This window comes from Garra rufa, chromosome 10 (genome assembly GCF_049309525.1).
Source record: "Garra rufa chromosome 10, GarRuf1.0, whole genome shotgun sequence".
Lineage (NCBI taxonomy): Eukaryota > Metazoa > Chordata > Actinopteri > Cypriniformes > Cyprinidae > Garra > Garra rufa.
Genome location: NC_133370.1, coordinates 10,277,594 through 10,296,077, shown reverse-complemented (window position 1 = coordinate 10,296,077; position 18,484 = coordinate 10,277,594). Strand labels below are relative to the sequence as shown.

The 18,484-nt window shown below is 36.7% G+C and overlaps 1 protein-coding gene across 1 annotated transcript in view; it reads right to left on the bottom strand.

Annotated features, from left to right (window-relative positions):
- The window catches only part of pax3a (paired box 3a), a 35,368-nt gene extending 17,416 nt beyond the window's left edge, over window positions 1-17,952 (bottom strand). Inside the window, exons 1-4 of the mRNA XM_073848213.1 lie at window positions 17,633-17,952; window positions 16,541-16,776; window positions 15,740-15,869; window positions 15,332-15,475 (exon numbers count right to left, since the gene is read on the bottom strand). Of these exons, the coding sequence (XP_073704314.1) occupies window positions 15,332-15,475; window positions 15,740-15,869; window positions 16,541-16,776; window positions 17,633-17,717 (595 nt within the window). The 5' untranslated portion in view covers window positions 17,718-17,952. The remainder of the gene's footprint in view (window positions 1-15,331; window positions 15,476-15,739; window positions 15,870-16,540; window positions 16,777-17,632) is intronic.
- Between the last annotated feature and the right edge of the window lie 532 nt (window positions 17,953-18,484).

Sequence of the window (18,484 nt, the reverse complement as noted above, 5' to 3'; positions counted from 1 at the left end):
GGGATTTTCATTTGTTTCAGCAGAGCACAAACTTTAAATGAATAGTTCATGACTCAAATTTAGGACAGTTTCACTCACAAAGCTATTGTATGGCTTCAGAAGAGTTGGAATACAGTCATACAAACCACTTTTTATGATACTTTTATGGCGCTTTTGACAGCAACAGTCCTCAATGACATTCTTCGTATAAAAAAAATCACTGTTTTTCTTCCATGGACCAAACAAAGTTGAAAAAAATAAATGTTATATATACAGTTGAAGTCAAAAGTTTACATACACCTTGCAGAATCTGCACAATGTTAATTATTGGGGTGAGAACGATTTCAATTTGAGAAAGATCAGGGTATATTTAACTTATTTTGTCTTCCGGGAAACATGTAAGTATTTTCTGTAGCTTCTGAAGGGCAGCACTAAATTAAATCAAATATGATATTAAGGCAAAATAAGAAAAATTGTACACATCTTCATTCTGTTCAAAAGTTTTCACCCCCTGACTCTCAAAGCATTGTTTTTCCTTCTGAAGCATCAGTGAGCGTTTAAACATTCTGTAAAAGATGCATGAGTCCCTTAGTTGTCCTCAGTGTGAAATGATGGATCTCAAAATCATACAGTCGTTGTTGGAAAGGGTTCCAATACACAAAAATGCTGAAAAACCAAAGAATTTGTGGGACCTAAAGGATTTCTCTGAAAAAAACAGCAGAGAGTTTAACTGTTCAGGACCAACAAGGGACTTATGAACAACTATCACTATAAAAAAACAGCTGTGGATCATTCAGGCAACAACACAGTATTAAGAATTAAGTGTATGTAAACTTTTGAACAGGCTTGTTTTTATACATTTATCATTTATTTTCTCCTGTGGACGTATATGTAAACATCTTTTATGTGAAATATGTATTCAGGTCAGTACTAAATAAAAAATAACATGCATTTTGTATGATCCCTCTTATTTTGGTAAAATATTTAACATTTTGTAGATTCTGCAAGGTGTATGTAAACTTTTGACTTTAACTGTATTTTCCATGGACTAAAGAAAGTGGCAGATTTAAAAATAAAAAATTATTCTACACACTAAACATACAAAATGTAACAAAATATTCATGTTACAATATCAAAAGTGAAACAGGATCCATGACTTGTCCAATTCTATTAACTACGTGCAAAATAATATCTAAAAATTAATATTTAACACTTTAATCATGTTTGGCAAGATAAATTGACCACAATATTGCTGTTTTGTTTAAAGGCCAGTATCTCTAACACTTACTCTCAACCCAGCGCTCTGTGTTTACACACAAACACGCATCAGCACTCACTCATATTCAGGTATTATTTGTGGCAAAGTTGGACTGGGTGAGAGGTTCTTTCGTAGCTAATTCAGCAGAAGAGAATGTTAGTGTGAGTGGACTAAAGCTCAGGGAATCTGTACCCAGAGGAGGGGGGCCCTATCAAATGATTAGGCTCCTCAAACTAGCGTGACAGCCAGCTATTGTCCAGTAATACGCCTCGAAAGCCCCCGTCCAGAACTCGCCAACGCCACATCTGCTTCGTCTGACACTAGCCATCTCCTTTCTCTTGTTCGCTCTCTCTTCGATTTTCACCCCCATATGGTGGAAAACACAAAACGTAAAAAGACGCCCGACTTCGCCAAGCGAAACCGCATCCAAGGATCCGTGCAATCAAAACCGTCCATTAAATTTACTTTTCAGATGCTTCCAAACAAATATGCAGGTGTGCTTATTCTGCAGAGAAAGAGTGCAAACGAGAAAGAGAGAGGTTTTGAGGTTTAATTAAAAGTGAAGGGTCTCGCAAAGCAAACCCATCATTCTCCGCCCTGGAGCCACACAGGAAATGCTGCTGCCCAGTGCCAGAGTGTATCTCTCTGGGCATCTCACGAGGGAGGCATGACTGTCCTTTACCACTTTTCCACTCTCTAACGCTACAGAAAAGCCTCTTTTCATGTCATTTTCCCCAAAAGTCAGGACTATTTCAGTAGACAGCACCTGGAATGAACAGCCAGTTATTGAGAATATGGCATCCATCATTTTCTTCGTGAAGAAAGCCCTCAGAGAAATGACTCGCAAATTAAAATAAGCACATAAAAATATGTTATTCTCCCAAAACTAACATCCAGAAATCAAACCGTCAAATCAAATCCGGTGAGAAAATGAGAAGGCACGAGAGTTTCCAAATCTCTTTATGAATTGGGTACAAGTAAAACATCTCACTTTTCGTTTTTTTCTTCTCAAAATTCCCTTGAGTTTCTATCATTATGGCAGCAAAAAAGTCAGAAAAAAAAAAGAAAAGAAGTTTTGGTAATAAGTTTTATTACCACAGCAAAAAAGTCAAATTATACAAATAAAACAAATTAAAGCGAATAAAATAAAAATTATTAAAAAACATAAATAGGTAATAAAAACGGTTTATCATTACCACTGCAAAAATTTTAATTATATAAATAAAATAAAAAGTATATAAATAAGTAGAAAATAAAGTTAAAAAAAAATAATAATTAAATAAATTCAAATAAATCAGCATTAATTCCTTGAGTTTTTATCCATACTACTCCAAAGTCAAATAATATAAATAAAATACAGTAAAAGTAAATAAAAATATAATAACAAAAAATGTAAAAATAGATTAAATAAACAACTAAATCCAATAAAAATAAAAATAAAATAAAAAAGTAATCCAATCTTTCCCATAGCTGCAAAAAATGTAAAATCAAATATAAAAAAAATAAAATAGAATAAAACAAGTAAACAAAAAATAGAAAATAAGTAAAAAAAATGATACAAATAAAAAAAAAAGTAAAAAAAACTGAGCAAAACATTAATTTAGGTAAAACAGTCTTTCCATAATTTTCCTGTTTTTATCATTACCACTGCTAAAAAGTCCAATAATACACATAAAATACAATAAAAGTAAATTAAAATATAAAATTAACAAACAAATACTGTAACAAAAAATTTAAATAATATAAAAAAACAAGTAAATAAATAACAAAAAACTCATGTTTCATTTGGCCAAACAAAAAATAAAATAAACAAATTTAGTCAATAAAATTAAACAAAAAAAAAGTCAGTTAGTCAGTCTTTCCCATAACTGCTTGTAGTTTCTATCATTACTGCTGCAAAAAAGTCAAAATAACAGCCAGTTATTACAGTTATTACAGACTGTAATCTGTAAATGACACTGTTGCATTTGGCTCTTTCTCTCTCTCTCGCGCTCCCTCTCTCTCTCACTCCATCTCTTTTGGGGAGTTATTTGGCAGTCTTTTGTTGGCCTGTTTAGTGAGAATGGTGACTGAGCTCTTTGGAGTCTGATTTCCACGCTCCATCTGTAGGTTCCATGAGCTCGGTCCGGGCAGCATTGAGGCCCCTGTCACCTGCCTGGCAGGGGGCGGGGGGGAGGTGGGCACAATGAGGGCTGGACGCAGGGCAATGGGGGCTCCGCAGGGGAACAGCGGGGGGCCGCCCCCGAACCCTTCCTCCTCCACGGCCAGGGGGTTACAGAGGTGGAGGTGGTGGAGGGGGGTGACAGGGAAAGAGCGATATGGAGCGAGTTGGGGGGGGCGGGGGGGAAGAAGAGGGGGCAGATCGCTCAATGGCACCTGGGGGACTAGTTTAGTGACTAGTGAGGGGTGTGCGGGAATAGCGATTCTAGTTTAAGATGATTGTCGGGCCCGGTCTCGTCCATCATGTCTATTTACAGCAATGACGCTAAACAGGCACTTCACTCTCAAATTTATCATTACGTGATTTTCCCGGGATTTCTTCACTGACATGGGATTTAAACCAACAGCAACAGATTGGATCATAAACCGGATTCAACCTAATAATCAAATCAATACAGACAGAAATTGCTCCCATATTTCAGATAAAAATATCTTAAAATATCAAAATGCTAAAGAAAAAATGAAAAGAAAAGCATGCAGTTTCATCTTGAAAACCAAAAGCTTGAAATCTCCCATAGGGAGACCAATAAATGTCAAAAAACTATTTTTAATCTGTAAATGTATGAAAACATGGTTTAAAATGTCACTGAGAAGGTTTGAATTCTTGTAAAACTTACATAGGAAAAAATGTATAAAATTTTCAATAAATAAAAGCTTAAAATATAAAAAGCTTAAAGTCTTGCATGGGGAAAGCAATGAACGTCAAAAAAAGAATAGTCTGGAATTGTGTGAAAACACTTTTTAATGATTAAAAATATCACTGAGAGGTTTTGAATTCTGAATGAAAATTTGAAAGCATGAAAGTGCATAGAATTTTTCACAAATAACCAAAAGCTTAAAATGTCAAATAGAAAGATCAGTAAATTAGAAAAAAAAGGTCAGCCAGGAATTGTGTGAAAACACATTTTAATGATTGAAAGCCTAAAAATGCATAGAATTTTCCAACAAATAACCAAAACCTTCAGATGTCCAATAGAAAAATCAGTAAATTAAAAACTTTTTATGACTGAAAATGACACTAAGTTTTGAATACTGAATGAAAATTTGAAAGCTTAAAAATGCATAGAATTTTCCACAAATAACCAAGTACTTCAGATGTCCAATAGAAAGATCATTAAATAAATAAATAAAAATCAACCTGAAATTGCATATAATTTTACACAAATAACCAAAAGCTTAAAAAGTCCAAAAGAGAGATCAGTTAATTAAATAAATAAATAAATAAATAAATAAACAATCTGCCTGGAATTTTGTGAAAACACTTTTTAATGATTGAAAATGTCACTGAGAAGTTTTGAATTCTAAATGCAAATCTGATAGCCTAAAATGCATAGATTTTTCCACAAATAACCAGAAGCTTCAAATCTGTCGGAATTGTGCGAAAACACTTTTTCAATTATGTTTTAACTTATGAATGAATCAAGGGTTTCTTAGGTCTTCTGAGCTGAAAACCTCTCATACTGCTAATCAGCGAGGCTGACAGACTCCCCAAAAGATTCGGAGAGTCGCTGTCCATCAGAATTTCAGCAGGACAGGAAACTCATACTGTGGCCACTTCCCACAGCATACCTGTCCCAATACACCACCAACCGCTTATCCCATCTATCTTCTCTCCCTCACGCTCATCTACTCTGCATCTCTTTGACTTTTGACAGAGGTTTTGTCTTTCATCAGCAAAACTGTAATGAAAACAGACGACTGAAAGTATAGCAACAATGAATGATATGATGCACCAAGAAAGCAGAATGAGAATGAGGACTAAGGAAGCAAGACAGGTAACACGCGGACCACTTCACCTGCATAACACTAGCAGTAAAGATATTATCCGAATGAATTAAATTTAGATTTAAAAATCTGAAATTACTCATGATTTGGTTGGTTTGCAGGTTTGCAGTTTTTCTGGTATGGTATTCATAATTACTTTAACAAATATGCAAAGTGCATATACCAAAACTCAAAAAACACACATATATATATATATATATATGATACGCATTTATTCAGTAATTGCAACAGGACATGTTGCATTTTTGAAGCCTCTAACCACAGGAGGAGTCACCAGTGTGGCTATTGTTATTTAGTGAGCGTTAATTCACGATACCAGCGCATGGTGCCTCTCACTCACACATCAGATTTATATTCCTCTCACATGCAGGACAAACCCCACAAACCTGCAGCCTGCCAGCTACACACAGCATTTATCAGTGCGCTCGAGAAAAGAGAGAGAGAGAGTGCGAGGGAGAGAGAGATGAGCGATCTGCTGAATGAACTCCGTAGCATTTGGATGGACGTTAAAGGGGTTGTGGTGAATTCCAGGCATAATCACAGAGAAACAAGAGACGGCTGAAAAACAGAAGCCAAAATGACGCAAAGCAAATGCAGCTTTGTGCAAAACTCGAAGAGAGTCTGTTGACTTTAAAATGACAGATTTGGAAAGCCAGAGGAAAGCTATTGCTCAAAGGTTGCTAATTTCATAGCTCAAGAGACTGGATTGAGTACGTTTCATTTAAAGGGATACTCCACCCAAATTATCAACATTCTGACATCATTTACTCGCCCTCATGTCATTTCGAACTTACTTTTTTTCTGCGGAACACAAAATAAGACATTGTGAAGGATGCTGGGAACCAAACAACATTGAAGCTCATTGACTTCCATGGACAAAATCTCCAAATATCTTCTTTTATGTTCCACAGAAGAAAGAAACAACCTTAGGGTGTGTAAATGATGACAGCATTTCTGTTTTGGGGTGAACTATCACTTGATGAGTCGATTATTGACTTCTTGAGGTCTCTCCTGCAAGATTACGTGAGTGTTTCTCCTCAGGACCTGGAACCTTCTAAAGAGATCCCTTTCTTCAGGAAAGTCAGGTTGGCAACTCTAATGCAACACACACTTTGACACACAAACAAAGCCACCAAAACAAAGAGAGCCGATAAAGTGAAAGTAAACACAAGGATGTTGGAGCGAAAGCACCAGAGTCCACAGACGACCATCTGGGCAGTTTATAGCTCCTAGTAGGGGAGAGTCTTCTCCTCCTCAGGGGCTGTTAAATGGTTGGGTAATTGAGCTCGTGACATGTGTTCCCCAAACAAAACAAAAGAGAGAAGAGACAAATGAAGCATTTATTTGCAGCGTGGAGGAGTGCTGGCCCTTTCAGTCCGCGCCCCAGCCAGCCACTGGTGAGTGAATTAAGGAGTATATAGAATCCCAGCAGATGTAGGGAGAAGAATGGTTAACGGAACGATCACGACTCCATCTGGGGCTGGCATTTTGTTAAGAGGGAGGAGCAGGGAGTCACTCAACTCGCTAAAGAGCCACGACCCCAGCAGCTGCCCCGAGAGAAACCGAGCGAGAGAGAAAAAGTGGTAGACGGAGAAAGAGAGAGACAAAGAGAAGAACGCATTCGAAAGATCATTTTTAACCTTGCAGGCGGACTACAATGCAACATTTTGGACACACTTTTGGAGAGCATCATGCTTGAGATACTTTCTGGACAGGCCTAACTAACTGCTAAGTGTGATTAACCTCTTGCCATGGTTCTCAAATATAGTACTATGGTATCAGAGAGGAAGTGCTTTCTTTTTGTGTGTTGCCTGTGTTGGCACAAATGAACTAGATGCACACAGTTATAAAACCAGCATCAAAATGGCATGAAATTGCTCATATCATATTTATTTTATTGTTATGATAAGTCAATATGTGACCCTGGACCACAAAACCAGTCATAAGGTTCATTTATATTTAATTTTTTTTAATTTATTGAGATTTTTAATTCATCGGAAATCTAATCTAAGGGTGCAAAAAAATCTAAATATTGAGAAAATCGCCTTTAAAGTTGTCCAGATGACATTCTTAGCAATGCATATTACTAATCAAAATTACGTTTTGATATATTTACAGTAGGAAATGTACAAAATATATTCATGGAACATGATCTTTACTTAATATCCTAAGGATTTTTGGTATAAAAGAAAAATCAATAATTTTGACCCATACAAAGTATTTTTGGCCCATGCTACTTATGACTGGTTTTGTGGTCCAAGGTCACATTTATCAATATACACTACAGTTCAAAAGTTTGGAGTTAGTAAGTTTTTAATAGTGTTCTTATAAGTATCTTATGCTCACCAAAGCTGCATTTATTTAATTAAAAATACAGTAAAAACACTAAAAATCTGAAATATTATTACAAATTTAAAATACCTGTTTTCTATTTTATCATAATTTAAATTTAAATTTATTCCTGTGATGCAAATCTGAATTTTCAGCATCCTTACTCCAGTTCTTATTAACAATGTTAAAAATTGTTGTGCAATTTAAAGTACCCTTGCTGAATAAAAGTATTAATTTCATTAAAAAAAGCATCTTACTGACCCAAAACAGTAGTGTAATAAATACATATATAAAATAATAAAACAATCTGAATGATGATTTGCAATCAAAACTCAGGCCCATAAAAGAGGCCATTGAGTTCACAACGGTCATTTTGTGTATTAAAAAGAAATACGTTAAGATCCATTTTTGCAGACCGACACGAGGACCATAAAGGAGGGATGCTGAGGCATTATGGGTTCCCTGCATGCTTTGCTCATTATAATGTCTGAACAGTACAGAGGTGCCTGTTGCAGCATGGAATCGCTCCTAACAACGGGACAAAGCCAAAACGCAGCACCCACGCAGCGATCGCACCGCGGGAACACACACCACATGCTCCTAAATATATATGAGCGCTCATTACATTGACATCACGTTATATTTATGTTGACTCATGCTTTCTTAACAAACACGCACATCGGGGGTAAGCCATGACTGGGACAGGCACATGCTAAACACAAATCCATGATCCACAGGTTGGTCAAAATGTAGATCTTTGAGAGTTACTTCCACCCCTAAAGACCCTGGACCACAAAACCAGTCATGAGGGTCTTTTTTATTATTGAGATTTATACATTATTTGGACAATATTTGGTCCAGATACAACAATTTGATCTGGAATCTAAGGGTGCAAAAGAAAAACAAATATTGAGAAAATCACATTTAAAGTTATACAAAATATTTTGATGGAACATGATCTTTACTTAATATCCTAATGATTTTTGGCATTAAAAAAAAATTGGTAATTTTGACCCATACAATGTATTTCTGGCTATTGCTACAAATATACCCATGCTACTTAAGACTGGTTTTGTGGTCCAGGGTCACATATGTTTGTTTGAAATAAATAATAATATTTTAAAAGATTAATCTATTAATCAAGATTTTCTATAAAGTTTCTAAATAATATATTATAGTTTTTTGTGGAAAAATGTGCTAAATAGTTTATAAAAACACATTAAAACTTATAATGCAACCATTTAAAATCAGTTCTGTGTTCTTCAGTTTCCAAGCATTGATTGACCATCATAGAGAGTCTGTTACCTGTCACACTGAACAAACACATTATTTTAACCCGCACTTCCAACAGAGAGGGAGTTTGCACAGCCACTGACCCAGGACTCCCCCTTGACCCTGCCCAGCCACATCTTACCCTCTCTGGGGTATGAATAAGGGTCTGACAGCCCCATGCAAAGCCCTGCAGCCCTGACTCAACAAGAGGATTCAACAAGAACCTGAAAACCATACTAAGCAGGTAAAGCATCTTGCATGACTATTTTACACTTTATATCAATTTACTGATGGAATTTGCATGAATGCAAGTTTTCTTTAACCTCCAAAATACCACTGAGTCAACTTAACCTCATTCTTAATATGAATATAGTTTTTGTTAAACCCGAAACACTGAAGGACATTCATTTTGAAAGTTCAAAAGCTTTGATGAAGTATTAATGCTGAAATGTGAAACAAACGTACACAAGCGTGAAATGAATAAAACGCACTTAGTAAAGGATATTTCAGACGTAGTACTGAAAAACAACAGTGTTTACTTGTAAATTTGAATCTTTTAAATCACGAAGTAAACAGGCGAAGGCAAGAGTTGGAACGTGGTTGAAGTTGCATTTGACGCCAACAAAAAGGCTTCTGTGAATTCTCCAAAACCAAATGAATTTTGTCTGAAACAAATCAGAAATTGCACGTTTGAGTTGGAAATGATGATTTCTGCTGGTCTAAGTTACATGCAGTAGAGAAAGCGAGCTAACAATGGTCTACTGTAGAAACTGGAAGTCATGAGGCTGGAGCTCCACTCACTAAAACCTCCAGAACAACCAGATCGGCTACAGCTCATTCAAGCTTTTCCTCATGATTCCCCTGTAATTTCTTACAGATTCCCACTCTCCACGCTCTCTCTCTCCCTCTCTCACCAGCAGTTAAGAAGTGAAGTTCCTCAAGTTAAGTGATTGACAACGGCGTCTAGCTCTTCTCAATTAACTGCCTCATTGTGAGTCTTTATGGCAAGGCCCCTGAAACCCTCGACCTCTCCTTTTCATGCCTCCTTGGCCAGAGTTTCACTCACTCAAACACTTGCAAGAAAACAGAGCGCTCTATTCGGTGAGGAGCCCCTATTCTCATTGACCTTCTATTGCTCACTTTTTCTTTTGGACACTTCAAACCGTCTTTGAGAAGAGAGTGGAAGAGGAGTCCATCAGTCGCTAGGGGCTGGTCCGGGATTGACCCCGCACCCCCCACTTCAAAGATGGTTTGCATTCATTAATTGTTCTTTGAATTAATATTTGAGGATCACAATGCTGGTGCCAGCGTATAAAGCCGACCTAATGAAGCATACAGGCGGCATTCACTTGGAGATAAGCTCGGTGCGACCGCGTGCATGCATGAAATCGAATGGAATAACATCATGTGGAAATGATGCACGTTTTTGAGAGCGCTGCGTTAACGCAACAACGGCGCTTGACAATGTCTTCGCCCAAAAGTCGTTTAAACTTTATTACCTCTTCGATTGATGTTCGGATAACCTTAATAAACTTGTGTCGTGTTTACGAAGATTGTTAGGTTTTGAGGAACAGCTGAATAAAAGGCATTGCTCATCTCCATTCCCGCAGGGCCTCGGAATCATGACTCGGAAACATTCCAGCAGAGAGAAGAGCCCTTGTTTATTGATCAGAGAGACAGACCTCATAAAATCTATAAAACTAGACCCCCAAAAGCCAGATATGGCTATAGCTGTGGTCTAATTTTGGATGAATGCATCTGGCTTCACTGCTCAGAGTATATTTGTGGTCGTGAAAAAAAAAAAAAAAAATCTGTTTATTATTGTGCAACACAGCTGTCTGTATTTGCGGTGCATCTTTTGCTCTCTCTTTCCCCCATTTTCTATTGAGCAAGTATCCAGTCAGCAAAGCAGGCAAAAGCCCTATTTTATTTACACAAACAAAGTCCTCCTTGCTCTCTCGGACAAAGGCAGCTGAATCTTTCATGTGTTGTCATTGCTTGATTCTCTCTGTCCTCCTGGCTATTGGCCTGCTGGGAGACAATGAGCCCAGGAGAAAAGCAGCAGATTGTTGGAATGCAGCTCAATGAAACTAATTATTACATGTTGACTGCGTTCACCATGGCACGTCTGAAAGCACTAAGCTCATTCAATTGGCCTCCACGGGACTCCCTTTCAAAAAAACTTGATCCCTTTGACTGTTTGTATTTCTGAGTTTTCTTTTTCGCCTGCCGTGAATGAGAATCTGTGAGAGAGGGGCCGTGGCTCTTTGATGACTTTAGTTACTTTTAATTAGCTAAATGAGGCTCGAGGATTGTCAGTTTTCCCAAAGTTAATGGTATAGGAAAAAGGAGGGGATGCGCTCAGGCAAACACGCCATTGTGGGATAAGTTTTATCGATTCACTTAGAGCGTTTCAAGGCACTAGAACGATCCTTGGCAGTTCTTAAAACTTTCTTTGGAAAGTTTTAGCTTTCATTTCGGCAGTTTAACTCGTTATAGAAATGATAGGAGTTGTTTTTTATATAAACATTACCCAATAATTTTATGTTAAAAAATTGGATTTATGCATCATTTAGTTATACCAACATATATTCAACACATTTTTTTTAAATAATTTAAAAATCACGAATATTACAAAAAAATACAAATCTAAACAATTTTTGAGAAACATCTTTTGAGATGTTTGCTCAATCCAGTATTAGTAAGCAATGGTTCTCTACACTGGCTTTTCCCAGACAAATAAATCTGAAGGGGCCTTTGCTTTGATCTCAAGCCTTTAAGGGGCCCAACAATAGGTTTTGAAGGAGCAGGGGCCCAGAGCCAACACACCCCTCTTACCCGACAACTATAGACTCAGCAAACACGTACTTAATCAATATTTGGCTAGAGAACACCCTCTTGATTCTGAAAACACCCTTTTGAGATTTTAACTGAGCACCGAATAGGAAAAAACAACAACTCCCACAAGCAGGGAGGAGAGAGTGAAATACAGCCAGCGCGGAATCAGCCCACTGCAAACAAACGGACGAGAGTGAATGGAGAGAGGAGAAGTTTACAGTGTGTCAATGGAGATCAGGACTCATTGAGTTTTATGATGTAGACACATCTACATGTGAATAAAAGCCAGAGGTGATTGATCCTTCTAGGAAAACAAAAACATTAACCGGCCTTTGAAAAGGCTGTTTTCCTTTCTCCTTGCGCTTCCTTTATTTCATTCACTGTTTTGTTCTTTCTTTCTTTTTTCAATGCAGATATAGACATCTAAGCAACTCTGTTGCAAGTCCAGGTTTAAATGTACAACATAAAATACAACATTAAAAACATCTAATGCTTTAGCCCTCAAAAAGTGATGGAAAATATTGTTTACAAAAATCATCAATAAGTTATAACAAGATTTATAATATTTTCATTCTGTAATGAACTTAACACTATAATGTCAAAGTGGGCCTAGATGAATGTTTTCATTGATTAGCTTGATTTCAAATTATCCTTTAGGAATTTTAGTCTTGAATAATAACTAATAGACATTGCTTTTGTAAAATGAAAAATAAAACCAGTCATAAGGGTCAATTTTTTTGAAATTGACAGTTATACATACGCAATATATATACTTTCCATTGATGTATGGCTTGTTAGGATAGGACAATATTTGGCTGAGATACAATATTTGAAAATCTGGAATCTGAGGGTGCAAAAAAATCTAAATATTGAGGAAATCACCTACAAATTTTGTCCAAATGAAGTTCTTAGCAATGCACATTGCTAATCAAAAATTAAGTTTTGATATATTTAGGGTAGGAAATTTACAAAATATCTTCATGGAACATGATCTTTACTTAATATCCTAATGATTTTTGGCATATAAGTAAAATCAATCATTTTGACCCATACAATGTATTTTTGGCTATTGCTACCTGCTACTTAAGACTGGTTTTGTGGTCCAGGGTCACATGTGTGCTTGTAGGAAAATTCCTTTGTTTATCTAATGTGTTTGCACTTACTTAAAAGCTCATTTAAGATGATCATCACACAACAAATAACCAGTGACAGGAAAACAGCACAAAAAACTCAGCAAATACCAGAACATATTGTAACACCATAATGCAATCACGATAAAATCCATGTAAGGAGCTTGCATCAAATCCTTGACAAAACATCAAGATTGCTCAACATATTCCTGATGAAATGTTATGCTGATTTTCATTTAACTAGAAAAAGAAAGCTCGGCAACCAAGGAGAACAAATGTATATTGAGTGAATGTTGTTCAGCATATATTTATTAGTTAAAAAAGCAAATAAGAAACCAATATAGCTGCTCTACAATGTGGAGCTGAACTAATGACAACCCATTTTTAGTTTCCTCAAGTTTTCTTTAACTCAGCAAGCTTTTTGCAATGTTGTGCGTTTCAAAAGTTCATATCATTCATCCATCTCCAAACAACATATCGACAGTCGTTTGTTAAACTAATTACCAACTGATCTGTATTCGTGATGGCGGTGCTGGAAAAGAGAGAAGGAAAAGGGCAGTGAGGAATGAATGCGCGCCCCGGGCGGAGAGGAAGGGGGCGGGTTTTTGTCCTGAGATGAAAGTGGGGACGAATAAAGGGCTCGATTTAATCTACTAGAAAAGGTTTTCATTGCAATGACTGAGTATAATGTGCGCCAATTGTAGCGCGGCCCATGACGCGGGGTGATCCGGCAAGCGCGCTCACGGCTCAGAGTTTCTCTCTCCACTTGACATCCAGAACAAACTCCTCTGCGCAAGAATTTCAGGCCGGTGGGGGTTAGAAAAACGCGCTGCCTGTATCAATTTCCAAGTTAATACATACAATTTTTTTCTGCGACTGGGGAAATGGGTATTGCCTCGAGGCTATCCGCTGTGTGGATGTTAAAGATTTTCCTGATATTTTGACACGTTGTTTTGACATCTGAATGTCACTAATTAAATTTCGCGGAAAAAAATTCACTCATTTTATTCGCGGCATAATCGTCTTGCGATATAATCGTAATCGTCTGTCGAAAAATTAATATTAGCAATGTTAACATACTGTATTTTAAACAAGCAAAAATGTAAACACACACTTAAAAATATAGGCTTTATATAATAAACAAGTGATGTGTACATTTTCGACAAAGTGATCCGAGAGTAGCCGACTTTTAGCTGTATTTGCGCTAGAGCGGCAAACAGTTGCTATGGTTACCTCCCTCAGGTAAAGTGACTCGTGAGCGAGCATACTGGTAATTTTGTGCTTATAGTGACTGAAACGTTTATACAGCATGCAAGAAACTGTTTAAACAGTTGAAAAAAAATCTATTTGCCTTATCAAGATTTTTGTTTTGACTTTCTTTTGAATGGCTCGTAATTATTTTTATAATTATGAAAATTTAAAAAGTAGGCCTATTATGCTGTTTTTTTACGTTAAATTTAAAAAAGGCAACTTCGCAAAATAATTCCAAAATGAGAAAGCTTTTTAATAGTCTCGATCTGAAAATTCATTTACACTCGAATCAACAGGTGTTAATTTTGGCTTAAAACGTAACCGTTGAAACGCCTTAAAATAGCCGAAATTTTACCTCCAAATGTTGTTGAAGTCTTTTTTTGGGCGAAAGGGAACATTCCAAGACATGATCAGCTAAAAATGGACACATTATTCAGGCCTCGAAGTCTATAAAACACTTCTGAGCCGGGACTACGGTCATTCGTGAATAATTCATCTCTCATTGCCCGTCCATAATGTCCTCTCTGCGCCTTTTGTTAGACCGTTTTTTCTTCCTTTCTTTCCAAATTTTGAAAAGCTTGGAGTCTTTTGTCAGGACCAAGCTACTGCTAGGCCGAGCTTTGTCCTGGGGAAACTGAAGCGTGAGTCTCATGGACTCTTTCGCTTTTGTTTCCCAAGTTCATCCTCAAGTGTCCGATTGTGCACCGCAGGAGCGTCTTTTAGTGAACGCTATTCTTGGACAAATGTTTGATTTACTGATTCGGCCAGTTTCACTCCGGGAACGTCTCGTTTTAGGAGGTTAATCTCTGATGCTCCTCAATTCAGTTTCAATGAGTTTAAGGAAAGACACAAAAAACGCTAAAAAAAATATATACTTAAGACAAGGGACATTTTTCCCATCAACGCATTTAGCATTTGGTGGCAAAACACCCAAACTGACACATTAAAAACGATATTCAGTCGGAAAAATAAACCGTAAATCTGCTTATGATATTCACGCAATTTCGAACGTATACGCTTTTTCCAAATATTTCCAAATATTTTTAACAAAACACACATTTGCATTCAATAATAATAAAATTAATTATAATAATTTATTATTATTATTAAGTAAAAGAAGAAAAACAATACATTTATGGGCTACACATATATAGGCTAAGCCTAAATATTTATATCTGCAATAAAACTTAGATAGCCAACCTGTAAACTCATTGTGCTCATTCAGTTCCGCGTAAAAAAAAAAAGACAAAAACTCGTCATAACTTACATCTGTCGCCGAGAATTCCGTCGATGCTGTGTTTGGCTCTTCTTTCGTTTTCCTCGATCTCCCTTTTTTCCACTTCATCATCATCCTCATCTTCATCACCGTTTCCACCAAATTTACAGCGCAGCATGCGGCTGATGGAACTCACTGCGGCGAGACACAGAAATCTTCATCAAATGACATCACAAAATTGACACTTGCTGAAATTTTAAACGATTGAAATATGCAGGTATAACATTTCAGTCCCCAACCACGAGGCATTTAAAACGATCTAATGGCCTAAATATATCTAAAAAATATATAGGGTTGCTTTAAAGTCACAAGCCTTTTCATTGTCCAAGCAACAGGTGTTGGAAGCAACATCTTAAAAACAAACTAAACTGCACAGATTGACTCACAAAAGTTCAGTACCTGAGGGCACGTTATTTCGATCGCAGATTCCATCTTTCAGAAGTTTATCCCGAATCTCCCAGCTGAACATCCCTGGATTCTCTCTCTTGTATTCCTCGATTTTCTTTTCCACATCGGGAGTTGTGCTCTGCTTTTATTACAATGGTTGCATAATTATTTATTTATTTTTTATATCCGTATACCACTTTATGAGAACTTTAAAAATATCTTGAAACGATTATAACAAGAATGTTCCAATAAAATCGTCGGTTTCCATTATAATTATGTGACTTAACGAGAAGTTCTGTACAATTAATTAGCATTGGGTTAGTAGGGAATATGTTGTTTATTTCATCGTTTGGAGGCATAGAGAATAATAATCAAGACAAAAAGAAAACTATTGAATTTGCACTGCTTTAAAAAATAAGGGCTTTACAGACCTTGGAAGAACTTTTTATTCTGTAATTCTTTAAGAAACATGCATCGGTGCTTTGGTGTCAAATAAACTAATGTGACTAACAAAACCTTTTAGGATAATAAAAACAGACAAAATTACACTATACAGCAAACAAAAAAAAAATTGTGGAAATTATTATTTGCTGAACAAGGTGCAATATCATAGCATGTATTGTGTACACTAAAAAAACAAAACAAAGGGCACAACAACGAAAAAATACCAATCATATGTTAGTCATGAAGTTAAACACCACACTTTATTTGCAAAACTCCATATTTGAATGTTAAACTGAGATGAACTTTCTAATTAATTCAATAATACACTTTAGTCCTTGCAGGACGAGAATGGCCTCGGTGATGTCCTACCTTGGGTTTGCTGCCACCAATAGCACCAGGCCGTATGGATCCGGTCTCCTGGTACCTGCATAAAATTTTGGACACGCATCCGTGCGACACCCGCAGCTGTCGGGAGATGACGCACGGTCGTATCCCGTGGTGTGCCATCTCTACTATCTTGTGGCGGATGTGATTGGGCAGAGGGCGTCCGTTTATGAAGACTCCACCGAGCTGGTTCACTCGGCCCTGACCTAACGGCGTTGAGACTGGAGTAAGAAGAAGAAAATGTTGTGTTAATGACTAACAGTTTATACAACGATTTCCTTGTGCTAAAGTTAAAATATATGTCGCAAAGAAAGATATATAATACGCTTACATAAACGTTTGTTAGTGTGCAGTTATATATTTCTTTATAAGGTCTAACTTTCTAATGTGCGTAACTAAAAGTTGTGCGTTTGCTTTAACGCTTCGTTAAAAGTTACAAAAATAATCAAAAAAGCATGACAGCTAAACAACACAACAACAATAAAACTAATACTAAATAATAGGCTAAATAATATTTATAAATACTACTGCAAATGCTAATACTAGAATGTTGTCTAGTTGACCAAAAAAAATCTAATTAATAAATAATAATTTGCAAAGCTATTACTTGTTGACAGAACACTTTTTATATTATGTATTTTATATATTCAAAAAGTATAAAAGCTGTCAAGTTTGTACAATTTTATATATAAACTAACATTTTATATAAGCGAAAAGTTCTCTGTACAAAATATTAACTTAGCATTAAATAAGCTTCACTACATTATACTACATAAAATATTTAATTGTTAAAAAAATACGTTCATCATTATTATTTTAGCCTATATTGTTTATTTTGTTTTAGCTTGAAATAGTAAAGTCATTTCAAGTAATTGGAAGCTGTACTTTTCAAATCACAAAATAATAACCTATTGTTTACATGTTCATTTTTATATTATTTAAATATTTTAAATGCCACTTCCTTTCTCCAATTAGACCATTGCCAAGCATCAGAAATCTGTCATGTAAAGAATCAACTTTGTAAACAGCATCTAAGTTCAGGCTGTTTTGTCGTAACCACAGAAGCTAACACCTTACCCTCCAAGGAATAGCCTCCTCTCGGGTAGTTTTGGGGTGGCGTGGGGCGCATCATCCTGGAAATGCCCCCCGCTAATGCGGTCATATCTCCTCGACAAGAAAGAAACTGGTGCACGGAGCACTTGATAGTAAAAACTGAAGTTATCCAAAGGAGAAGCGCTGTTCGTCAAGTGTCAATGGATTGCTGAAGTATCACGTCTTCAGCTGAAAACGAAAAGTCAACTTCTAAAGTCAAAACGTCGCTGCCAATCCTCGGAAGTTAATCACGGATATCCAGGTTCTCAATCGCGGTTTATCTCAACGCAGTTTGGAAGATAAACTCTCAGAGCTTCGTTCAGTTGTTGTTGACACACTTGTTGTTAAGAATTGGAAAGGTGATCAGTGCCGAAACATTTTATCAGTTGTTGAGTTGTCGGCTCCTTCTAGCCTTCGACTGCTGTGATTGGTCGAGGAGGGAGGGTCTAAAGACTTGGGAAGGCCTTCTGATTGGTCCAAATGCTTAAACTTTCTTGTGCCGTGACCTCGGGAGTTCAAGGGGATGTGTCACCGATAACACCCTCAGACATAACGGTGATGCTGAGAACAATCTGGAAGATAATCCTGACGTTTTCTTCAAGTAATTGAAAACATTTCAGTTTGGTTTAATGTAGTGGTTTGTAGACGTGGCTTTTGACTCGTTTCCCGGATGCTGTCTAAAAGTAGAAAACTTGGATGTCTTGCTTATCAACTGAACCTTATTAAACTCATAAACGGTTAATAGAGGCTCTAGGAGACCTGGGATGGAAATGACAGATGAGGTAGAACATCCAAAATGTCCTGGGACGGCTTGGAAAGCTTCCATCAACAAAGTTA